Source organism: Equus caballus, chromosome 1 (genome assembly GCF_041296265.1).
Source record: "Equus caballus isolate H_3958 breed thoroughbred chromosome 1, TB-T2T, whole genome shotgun sequence".
NCBI lineage: Eukaryota > Metazoa > Chordata > Mammalia > Perissodactyla > Equidae > Equus > Equus caballus.
In genome coordinates this window covers 132,129,910-132,142,193 of record NC_091684.1, presented here as the reverse complement: position 1 = coordinate 132,142,193, position 12,284 = coordinate 132,129,910, and the positions used below count along the sequence as shown (strand labels likewise).

Below are 12,284 nucleotides of genomic sequence, written 5' to 3'. Positions count from 1 at the left end.
GACCCAAAATGTCTTAAACATCTCTTTTTAGAACATTATGAGTGTCGAGCAAAGATTCTTCACTGAAGCCTTACCACTCTCCTAACCATTGCTCTTTGGGGACCTCTCACCACTGAACACAGAGGGCTCACACACATCTAGCATTTTACAGCCAAATGTAACACACATGTAGCTGATCACTGGACACGATTACTTAGCGAGGTATGTCCAAGCTGGAGGAATGTCTCACAATCTGTGAATGTTGGAGATAGCAGCACTGTCAAAAGACCCAAAAGAGCTTTCCAGAGAGAAAAGATTTGGGTTAAACAAAGAGATAAATTTAATTGCTTCCTGAACATGTTTTTCCAATCACCAGCCTTTTTATAACACTGCCCCCCCCAAAACACCCACATCCACACCCACAGTTGGCAGAGCATTGCCAAGAGGAGTATGAGCAACTAGAGAATAATGGTTTAGAAACTGTTGACAGCACTTAGCATGCAGTCCATGTGTAGGACACTAGTAGCAAGCTGTTAGAATCCTAAAACCCAAGCCACCATCCAACGGGGAGTAAACATGTTGTTCTTCCTTTGCGACTCTGAGGATTAGCAGAAGATAAGGTATTGGGGGCGGAGGGGCCGGCCTGGTGGCACAGCGGTTAAGTTCGCATGTTCCACTTCTCGGCAGCCTGGGGTTCGCCGGATCGGATCCCAGGTGCGGACATGGCACCGCTTGGCACACCATGCTGTGCTAGGCGTCCCACATATAAAGTAGAGGAAGACGGACACGATGTTAGCCCAGGGCCAGGCTTCCTCAGCAAAAAGAGGAGGACTGGTAGTAGTTAGCTCAGGGCTAATCTTCCTGGAAAAAAAAAAAGGTATTGGGGGTTCTAGGACACGAATGCTGCAAGGCTACACTGGGGAGCTGTCCAGGCCGCTCTCCACAAGTGCTGATGTAAGTTGGTTCATTTCTGAGGGAATACTAAAAAGAAAAGACTATAGTCTATTTTGCCATTAAACTGCCCTTCTCTTCTTATATGTACTCTTCTTCCTCTCTAACTTATCCACATTCAGAAGAAGAGAGGAAATGTGATGGAAATGGTTTGCAAGAGCCTCTACCTCTCTGGGCCTCAAGGGCCTTATCTATATAAAGGAGCAAATTATACTAGGTGATCAAGTAACCTAACACTAACATTTTACGGTTCTAAGTTGTTTCCCCACATATTCCAGATGGTTTGCCTTATTCTGATCCTAACATTTGGATAGTAGATCCAATTGGAAGAGTGTCTCCAGCTCTGCACTACCTGAATACCACTCAGTAAAAACCTGCTTTGAGGCTTGTGCCTGGGAGCTGGCAGAGATAAAAATCACCTGTAGGAGAAGCTGCTCAGCAAGGCAACTGCTTGCTAGCTCTATTTCCAGCAAACACCCTGCTTGGCAAAAGGACTTTATTTCCACTCCTTCTCACTGTTGAGAACACAGAGAAAAACCAGATGATATGAGGCTGCGAGACCTCTCGTCCCCTCACTATCATCACCAGCAAAGTGCAGCCAGTCGCTACACATCACAAGCCACCAGAGTGACTTACTGGATAAGGACTAGCACGTGTGGTTTGTAGTATGTTTGTTAACGGCAATTCTGGAAAAATAATTTCACAAGAGAGGAGGCAACTTTTTACTTCTGTCATTAAATTAAATAAGCTGCAAGGATCAAGGTGTGGAGGTAAAGTGTGTAGATGGAAAAATTTCCCACCTCTCCTTGTGTCTACTTTAGCAAATGTTTTCTCGGCCTCTTTTAGATCTGAGAATCTTCCCTGATCTTCACTGTTATTCTCTCCATTTTGGGAACTTTACTCCAAGGCAGGCTATAATCTCCCCAAGCTCAGGAATTTCAGGGAAATCACCACTGCATGACCCATCCACCACAGCTCAGAGAGCTACCAGGAGAGGCAGCTTATTTTGCAACTGAGGGCAGTAAAAAGGGGAGCAGCCAGAGGTGGATGGATGGCAGGATCTGAGTATACTACCAGACCTGCTTGATGATAGCAGTCTTTGAAAAGCTTAAACCCTGGAAACTTAAGCGTGATTGTGAGCTGGGCTGTTTGACTTTACACAGGTGGTAAAAATCAAGAGTTCAGCAAGTCACACTGTCAGTGCCACTCAAGGAAACTACCTTAGTATAGAGGCATGCCTGCCAGTCTGCCAATGAAAGATAGAAACAATTTAGTAGTCTTTCTTAGCCTGACAGTCTGCTTTTTTTGTTTTTAACATATAAAGCACATTCAAGCTTCTGTACTCAGCAAAACCAAACACAATACAGCCATACTGTTGTCTGCAAAAAAGCCATGCCATTGTCTCTGATTTTCCTCTAAATGTAATTAAGCTGTCTCCAAAATTCTCCCTACAAATGCTACTAGCATTCAGGATTTATATTCCCTATATTCAAAACTTCAAACCAAAATGAATATTATATTACTAAAATGATGATTCCCCCTTTAGCTCTTAAAATCATTCAACAACAATCGTATTCAAACTGTATTCCAAGAAGCACAGTTAATAATGTGGTTTTGGTGGAAAGGATAGGGACAGGGATGAGGCAGACCACCTCTCCCACAGCTGCTTTTATCTGCTTCAAATGCCATATGTTTGAGGAAAGATTCTAATGCTAAAAAAAAGAAACCTAAAAATTACTGAGGTAATAGACTAGACTACTATATACAGTGACCTATATAACTAAACAGGCACTACTACCTTGCTACGAGAATTATGACTAGCCAACTCTCAATGACCAGGGCTAGCAGGAGATGAGGACAGTGGAGTAAACAAATGTAATTTACTGAAACCCTATTTTCAACCAATGGATTCAACCATTCATCTCCAACTGTGTTTTACCCCAGCAAACAATCAGTAAAACAGAGCTGAACTTCTGGTAAAATGTACAGGCAGTAACAGGGAAGCTAAAGTGAAAACAGATCTGATCATGTGAATCTAGACATCCTCATCTGGCTACCCTCAAAGGGTGGACCAAATGACTGGTATGCCAAATGAACCTCAAACATAGTCTAACTAAACATAATGTACTTCCTTTTGAGAGACTGAGCTCCTCAATTTTACAGAAAATATTCTGTCTTTAGTTGTTACTCATAAGCAGTAGACCAGATCCTGCCAGCTGCAGGATATAAATGGACGTGTAGAAAAATTAGCCCCTCCACAGTGGCAGGCAGGATGCTGTACTGGTCACAATCCCCAAGAGATAATAATAACCACGAAGCCACTTTACTCAATTCCTAGTGCAAGACTCTGACTCAGAATCTGGGTCATTCTGTTACAAGCATAGTAGAAAAGGAAGAAGGGCCAGTGGAATGTGGGACCTGGTGCAACTCACCTGTGCAGAATTCCTTGCTCACATTGTGGGGCACTGTGATCCGTCGGTAGACGATGGGCTCTGACTCTAGGATGTTCTCATCATGGCGGTAACGAGCAGGCTTTTCATTCGGGATGCCCCGGGAACGGGTACCACTTCTCCTCTCATAGGTATCAATCTCCTCAAACACAGCTGCCTTGTCAAAAAGTGCCAAGTTCCCTTCAAAATCAAAATCTGTGTCTGGGATCTCCTCAATATCATCCCCGAAGCACTCGTCATCTTTACTCTTCATTTGGCCATTCTTTAAACCACTTTTCTTTGGAGTTGCCTGATTTGGGTGCCTGCTACTAGATGACCCTGGAGAAAAAAAGAGGGACTAAAGTTAGAGTGCCCACAGAAAGTGCTCAATGGAAATGGAAAACACAATACATTAGTCCTTTATGGAGTATGTTACAAGAATCAAAGTGAAGATGGTAAAGATAAGCTATTCTTAAATCATATTAGGTTTACTAACACTTTTTTTTTTAAGATTTTATTTTTCCTTTTTCTCCCCAAAGCCCCCCGGTACATAGTTATACATTTCTTTTAGTTTAGAATTTTTTTCTTTAGAAGTGGGTCCTTCTAGTTGTGGCATATGGGATGCCGCCTCAGCATGGCTTGATGAGCAGTGCCATGTCCGCACCCAGGATCCGAACCGGCAAAATCCTGGGCCGCCGCAGCAGAGCGCGCGAACTTAACCACTCGGCCACAGGGCTGGCCCACTACCACATATCATCATATTAGGACAAACTACCAGAAATCTCAAGGAATAACTGACGTTGTATATTACCCAAGTAATAGTGAATATGAAACAAGCAGTACTGGAAATCGCAACCAGTTCTGCCCTTCATAAGGAAGTTGGTAATGAGGCTTTTTTGACAACTGAATATCAAAAAAGCAGCAGAAGGGCAGGAATACAGCAATCTCCTCCCACAGGTCAGGGTGGTTTGATTCTGAATGTGTGGCAGTTGTTTAAGAGAGAATTACTTCCAGAGTAAAAAGTGGCCAAGCACTCATAATCTGAAGTTCACAGGAAGATACCATTCAACTGGTTCTTAATTCTATGCTTACAAAGTAAGCAACCTTCTGATTTTTAATTTGTTCTCTAGACCCCAGCAAGAGGGAATCCCTGATTTAGACAGATTTCAGATCTTGAGCCAGATATACATTTACCACTAGAAGTTGGTATTTTGACTTATAAACTTGTTTTTAGATCTTTTGGTTAATGTGATCTCTTTTCTCAGAATTTTATTACTTCTGGGTAAGTAATTTCTAAACCATTAAATAAGGACAAAGACTATATTGACCTGATCCTGTAGAGGTCACACCAAGACGCACATCAACACCAGAGCAGCCAGGTATCCTCTGTCTCTGAGTCTCTATTTGGCCACCACATATCAGTCAACTCCTCCTGTAGCAGCCAAGCCGGAAGACCCCACAGAATTCTCCAAACCATTCATTCCCAGAGAATCCTGAATTGAGTTTATACTCTGATCCCCACCTGGCTACCCCAAAGGGTGGACCAAATGACTGGTATGCCAAATGAACCTCAAACACAGTCTAACTAAACATAATGTGCTTCCTTTTGAGAGACTGAGCTCCTCAATTTTACAGAAAATATTCAAGTAGAGGTTAGAATGATCACAAGCAAACCCCTTCACACATTTCATCCCAACTATACTGCTCTAACTCTTCTCACAGCAACTCCCTTCTACCCAATGCACCATGAGTCAGGAGACCCAGGGTCCAGTTGCAGTTCCGTCATTAACATGATCTAAAAGATCTAAGAAGGTGGCCTCCTGACCATTTTAACCATTTTTAAGTGTTACACAACATGCTATATAATCTTACACCTGCCACCCAACTTCTCAATTTCCTTGTATGTAAAATGCTCACTGTGGTATCCCCAGCAGGGTTTCTAGCACATAGCAAGCAGTCAATAAATATTGGTTTAACAAATTAATCAATATCAGCAAGATTAGTTATAATAATTATTCTGAAAGATGTGTACTATGCAAATGCAACTCATGTCTAAGTCTTCCTAATGCCAAATATTGGTATGGAAAAGGGCTGTGCTAGCAGTAACCATGAGATTTATGCCTCTGAAAAAAAACTAAGGCTGACCAAAATTATGAAGAGGAGGAAGAGTTGGCTGAGCCACCATAAATAGTTCAGATTATAAACCACTGAGAAGCTCGTCAAAGTATGGGTTAAGTTCTAGCTCCAATAATTTGATAAAAACATTAAGCAAGAGCATGCTGTGTGCCACAGCTAGGTGCTTGGAATATAGTATATAACCCAGACATGCTACTCAAAAAAGGAGGAGGAGAGATATATAAGTAAATAACTAAAACATAATGTAATGAGAGTTATAATAGAAGTTTATATAAAGGGCCACTGAAACATGGATGAGAAAGCAGAGCTGGATTAGGAATGGGAGAGCAGGCATGAAAATACAAGGTCAGGATAACACCATTAGCAATACATATTGGTAGGGGAAGAACTAGAGAAAAAGTCTAGTTTGCAAGATTACCAACGTACTCTCTCAATATTAATTCAAACTATCCTATTACCAAACAGGTCTCTAGCCTAGCAGTGTCTCTCCAGTGGGTATGTGCATACCCAGGAATGTACAGGATGACCCACTTGGATGCAGAAAGAAGATACTGAATATTCTATTTACTTTTCCTTTTAACTAAAAACAGTAAGAAATTAAGCTTTATGATTTTTTTTTAAGATTTTATTTTTCTTTTTTCTCCCAAAGCCCCCGGGTACATAGTTGTGTATTTTTAGTTGTGGGTCCTTCTAGTTGTGGCATGTGGGATGCCGCCTCAGCATGGCTTGATGAGCAGTGCCACGTCCGGCGAAACCCTGGGCCGCCAAAGCGGAGCGCACAAACTTAACCACTAGGCCACGGGGCTGGCCCTAGCTTTATGAATTTAATGTATAGATGGAAATTGGCACTCTTATAAGGTTTCATGCCAGTCAATTACTGCCAGTATTTGAGACATCTGAAGAAAGAGTGACGTTCCATAACAAGAAGTATATCCATGCAAGTAGACTTACATCAATTTTTTTTATTGTCGTTAAATATACATAACATAAAATTTACCATTTTAACCATTTTTAAGTGTATAGTTCAGTGGTAGTAAGTACATTCACATTGTTGTGCAACTATACAAATTTTTAACTAAAGCATACAAAAATGAGTAAGTAGCTTAAGAAGATTCCTACATAGAAACTATGTATTAAAGATAGTACTGATAACGCAATCCTAAGTGAGCGAGAGTGCAGAGTTAACACTTACCCTGTTCTTCTGATAGGCCTTCTTCAGCTAGAATGAGGTTTTTAAATCCATCTACTCAGTTCTAAGAAGGTGGCCTCCCAAATTAAAAAGGATCAAGGTTATTCCAAACATGAATCCATATGGACCATCACTGATTAACTTCACCCTAAGTGTATACTCCACATCAGAAGTCTGCAAACTATAGCCCTGGGGCCACACCTAACACACTGCCTGTTTCTGTAAAGTTTTATTGAAACACAGTCACACTCATTTGTTTACATATTGGCTAAGGCTGCTTTTGTGTTACAAAGGCGAAGTTAAGTATTTGAGACAGAGACCTTATGGCCTGCAAAGCCTGAAATATTTAACACTTGACCCTTTACAGAAAGTCTGCTCACTCTGCTATACATCATGCCTCTCAGAGGTATTCTTTCTATTACGACAAAGAAAAATTAAAAAATTAACTGAACCTGGGATCAGTTCTTTGAATCTCTGTCTCATTCAAAGTATTAAGTGTGTCACTTATTAAACTACGGTCTTTCAACTCCACGGTCACTCTTGTGATGCAGGGCTGGAACCCTACAAACTACATTTTTCCTTCTTTACCTAGCTTCCTGATAGGTTCCACCAGTGGTAGCAGATACTTGAAGAGACTAGGAGGAAGGAGAAGGGCTTTCTCCTTTTTGTCTGCTTGCTATTGGCACCAGCACTGCCCTGGCAGTTGGTTCCAGTCTCCAGCTTTTCCTTCTGGCATGCACAGACAGAACCAGCCTCATTGCACCCCCTCAGAAGTACTGGCATCAACTCTGTGAAGCCTCTTCTCTGAACTTCAAGGTTCTAATAACCCCAACCTCTTCCCTTTGTTTCTTTTCCCTCAACATCTCTTTTAGCCTTTTTAGTCTTCCAACACCTACTTAACCAATTCTCTACACTAAATGTTTTCTGAAATAAGTAGTGCGATTACTATTTTCCTTAGTGATATACCACGATTTTAAAAGTTAATGACTCAAAGTTAATCACTCTGTTTGAGCCAAATATTAGTATTTAATAAGTAAAAAATGTTTTGAACCATCATTAAATATTACTGTAAAAACAGTTCATTTCAGTTTATCTAATCCTTTTTAATTTGTAAAGGTAAAGACCTTTCTGAATTACTGACACATACACATACAGAGAAAGAGAGATTATAGATTCATTTCTAAAATCACAGACATGGGTCAAGAGTAAACACAGAAATATAAACACTCAGCAGTCTAGATATCAAAGAGCTGATCTTCTCCCAGTGGGCATGAAAATCTTAAACGATTTGAAGCTCAAAGTAGATGAACAGAAAAGACTAAAAACAGGCTAATCAACCCGATTCTCTGTTGTCTCCCACCCAACAGAGATTAGATATCTAGCAACATTAATCCCTTCACAGAGATCACCAAGTGTTCAAACCATAAAGCCAAACACTTTCAATCACTGCTGCTCCCAATAGGGACAGCTTAGCTGTAAACCAACCAAAAACAAAGTAAAACCACAAAATTAGCAGAAGGAGAAAATACTAAAGAAACAAAGTCAGCCAAGTTCTATTATTGCTTTGGATTCACCCCCGGGAGCCAAGAAAAGATGCGCCTGGGCATCATCTGCTCATGAGGTGCATCACTATTTTTGTTTGTTTTACAGCTTTACTGAGGTATAACTGGTACACAGAAACCTGCATATATTTAATGCATACAATTTGATGAGTTTGGAAATATGCATACACCTATGATACCATCACCACAATCAAGGTAATACATATATCCACCACTTTCCCCCAGACCCCCAAAAAGTCAATGATCCACAATCACTCTGTTCTAACCAGATATTAATTTTTAATAAGCAAAAATTATTTTGAACCATTGAACCATATTTTGAACCAGTAAAATATTACTGTAAAATAATTTACTTCATGTTTATCTAATTATTTTTAATTTGTACTCACGTCTCATAGCTAACATATATAATATGTAGGTATGGTAGAAGTCAATAAATAGGTAAGCCAATCAAGAGTTCTTATCAATGTCACAGAAATGTTTAGGAGGAAGTACAAGAAACCTAATGAAATAATATCAATATTATGACTCACCTACTTCAGGCTTTTTTTTTTTAAGATTATGATAGTTAACAACCTTGTAAAATTACAGTTGTACATCATTATTAGTCATGTTGTAGGTACACCACTTCACCCCTAGTGCCCTCCCCCCACCCCCCTTTCCCCTGGTAACCACCGATCAGTTCTCTTTGTCTCTATGTTAACTACCACCTATGAGTGGAGTCATACAGAGTTCGTCTTTCTCTGTCTGGCTTATTTCACTCAACATAATACCCTCAAGGTCTATCCATGTTGTTGTGAATGGGATGACTTTGTCCGTTTTTATGGCTGAGTAGAATTCTATTGTGTATATATATATATATCTTCTTTATCCAATCATCAGTTGCTGGGCACTTAGGTTGGTTCCATGACTTGGCTATTGTGTATAATGCTGCGATGAACATAGGGGTGCACGGGACTTTTGGAATTGCTGATTTCAGGTTCTTAGGATAGATACCCAGCAGTGGGATGGCTGGGTCATAAGGTATTTCTATTTTTAACTTTTTGAGAAATCTCCATACTGTTTTCCATAGTGGCTGCACCAGTTTGCATTCCCACCAACAGTGTACGAGGGTTCCTTTTTCTCCACAGCCTCTCCAACATTTGTCACTCTTGGTTTTGGATATTTTTGCCATTCTAACAGGTGTAAGGTGATATCTTAGTGTAGTTTTTTTTTTTAATTGAGTTAATGATAGGTTACAATCTTGTGAAATTTCAGTTGTACATTAATGTTTGTCATTCATGTTGTAGGCGCACCACTTCACCCTTTGTGCCCACCCCCCACCCCACCTTTCCCCTGGTAGCCACCAACCTGTTCTCTTAGTCCACATTTTTAAATTCCTCATATGAGTGGAGTCATACAAAGATTATCCTTCTCTAGCTGGCTTATTTCATTTAGCATAATTCCCTCAAGGTCCATCCATATTATTGCAAATGGAATGATTTTGTTCTGTTTTGCAGCTGAGTAGTATTCCATTGTATATATATATACCACATCTTCTTTATCCAATCATCTGTTGATGGGCACTTAGGTTGCTTCCATGTCTTGGCTATTGTAAATAATGCTGCAAGGAACATTGGGGTACATAGGACTTTTGGAATTGCTGACTTCAAGCTCTTTGGATAGATACCCAGCAGTGGAATGGCTGGATCGTATGGTAGTTCTATTTTTAAATTTTTGAGGACTCTCCATACTGTTTTCCATAGTGGCTGCACCAGTTTGCATTCCCACCAGCAGTGTATGAGGGTTCCTTTTCCTCCACAACCTCTCCAACATTTGTTACTATTAGTTTTAGATATTTTTGTCATTCTAATGGGTGTAAGATGTATCTTAGTGTAGTTTTGATTTGCATTTCCCTGATGATTAGTGATGATGAGCATCTTTTCATGTGTCTATTGGCCATCCGTATATCTTCTTTGGAGAAATGTCTGTTCATGTCCCCTGCCCATTTTGTGATTGGGTTGTTTGATGTTTTGTTGTTGAGCTGTGTGAGTTCTTTATATATTATGGAGATTAACCCTTTGTCGGATAAATAACTTGTAAATATTTTTTCCCAATTAGTGGGGTTTTTTTTTTTGTTTCAATCCTGTTTTCCCCTGCCTTGAAGAAGCTCTTTAGTCTGATGAAGTCCCATTTGTTTATTCTTTCTATTGTTTCCCTCGTCTGAGGGGTTATGGTGTCTGAAAAGATTCTTTTGAAGCTGATGTCAAAGAGTGTACTGCCTATATTCTCTTCTAGAAGACTTATTGTTTCAGGCCTAATCTTTAGGTCTTTGATCCATTTTGAGTTTATTTTTGTGAATGGTGAAAAAGAACGGTCGATTTTCATTCTTTTAGATGTGGCTTTCCAGTTTTCCCAACACCATTTGTTGAAGAGACTTTCTTTTCTCCACTGTAGGCCCTCAGCTCCTTTGTTGAAGATTAGCTGTCCATAGATGTGTGGTTTTATTTCTGGGCTTTCAATTCTGTTCCATTGATCTGTGCACCTGTTTTTGTACCAGTACCATGCTGTTTGGATTACTGTAGCTTTGTAGTATGTTTTAAGTCAGGGATTGTGATGCCTCCAGCTTTGTTGTTCTTTCTCAGGACTGCTTTAGCAATTTGGGGTCTTTTCTTGCCCCATATGAATTTTAGGATTCTTTGGTCAATTTCTGTAAAGAATGTCACTGGGATTCTGATTGGGATAGCGTTGAATCTGTAGATTGCTTTAGGTAGTATGGACATTTTAACTATGTTTATTCTTCCAATCCATGTGCATGGAATGTCTTTCCATCTCTTTATGTCATCATCGATGTCTTTCAAGAAAGTCTTGTAGTTTTCGTTGTATGGATCTTTCACTTCCTTGGTTAAATTTATCCCAAGGTATTTTATTCTTTTTGTTGTGATCGTGAATAGCATGTAGAAATGCTACGGATTTATGTATGCTGATTTTATACCCTGCAACTTTGCTGTAGCTGTTGATTGTTTCTTATAGTTTTCCTATGGATTCTTTGGGGTTTTCTATATATAAGATCATGTCATCTGCAAACAGTGACAATTTTACTTCTTCATTGCCTATTTGGATTCCTTTTATTTCTTTTTCCTGCCGAATTGCTCTGGCCAACACCTCCAGTACTATGTTGAATAAGAGTGGTGAAAGTGGGCACCCTTGCCTTGTTCCTGTTCTCAGAGGGATGGGTTTCAGTTTTTGTCCGTTGAGTATGATGTTGGCTGTGGGTTTGTCATAAATGGCCTTTATTATGTTGAGGTACTTTCCTTCTATACCTATTTTATTGAGGGTTTTTATCATAAATGAATGTTGGATCTTGTTGAATGCTTTCTCTGCATCTATTGAGATGATCATGTGGTTTTTGTTTCTCATTTTGTTAATGTAGTGAATCACGTTGATTGACTTGCAGATGTTGAACCATCCCTGTGTCCCTGGTATAAATCCCACTTGATCATGGTGTATAATCTTTTTGATGTATTGCTGTATTTGGTTTGCCAAAATTTTGTTGAGGATTTTTGCATCTATGTTCATCAGTGATATTGGCCTGTAGTTCTCCTCTTCAGGCTTATTTTAAGGCACTGTTTAGGCCAAAGCATAATTCTTTCGAAGCTGATCATAATGTATTTGGAAGAAAGGAATGGGATTGTCTACCTAAGTCTCTTCATTTCAGCCAACTGCATTTATAATCACAAGACTGCTGACTGAATCTAAAATACCATTTCACTCACGAGAGAATGCTGATCAGCATTTCTCTATATTCATTTATTCAAAAAACTTTCATTAAGCATCTGCTATCTACTAGGATTTGTGCTAGGTGCAGAGTCAACAGTGAATAATACCAGTATAACCCCAGTCCTCACCTAATGTTATACTTATCCCTTTACTATTATTCCAAATCACTCCTGCAGACTCAATAGTCAAATTGACTGCATTTTCCAACATGGCACTTGCAATAGGCCCTTGCCACAGGTAAGCAATTTTAGAGTGAATGTTTTTTTTCCCTGTTAACAG

At 39.8% G+C, this 12,284-nt stretch overlaps 1 protein-coding gene across 8 annotated transcripts in view; it reads right to left on the bottom strand.

Annotated features, from left to right (window-relative positions):
- Positions 1-12,284, bottom strand: part of EDC3 (enhancer of mRNA decapping 3) — a 59,828-nt gene that overhangs the window by 18,012 nt on the left and 29,532 nt on the right. For all 8 annotated transcript variants that reach the window (XR_011425320.1, XR_288965.4, XR_011425309.1 and 5 more), the window contains one exon: positions 3,363-3,698. Coding sequence is in view for 4 of the 8 variants with exons in the window: in XM_005602923.3 (XP_005602980.1) it covers positions 3,363-3,698 (336 nt within the window). In the remaining 4 variants the exon portion in view is untranslated. The remainder of the gene's footprint in view (positions 1-3,362; positions 3,699-12,284) is intronic.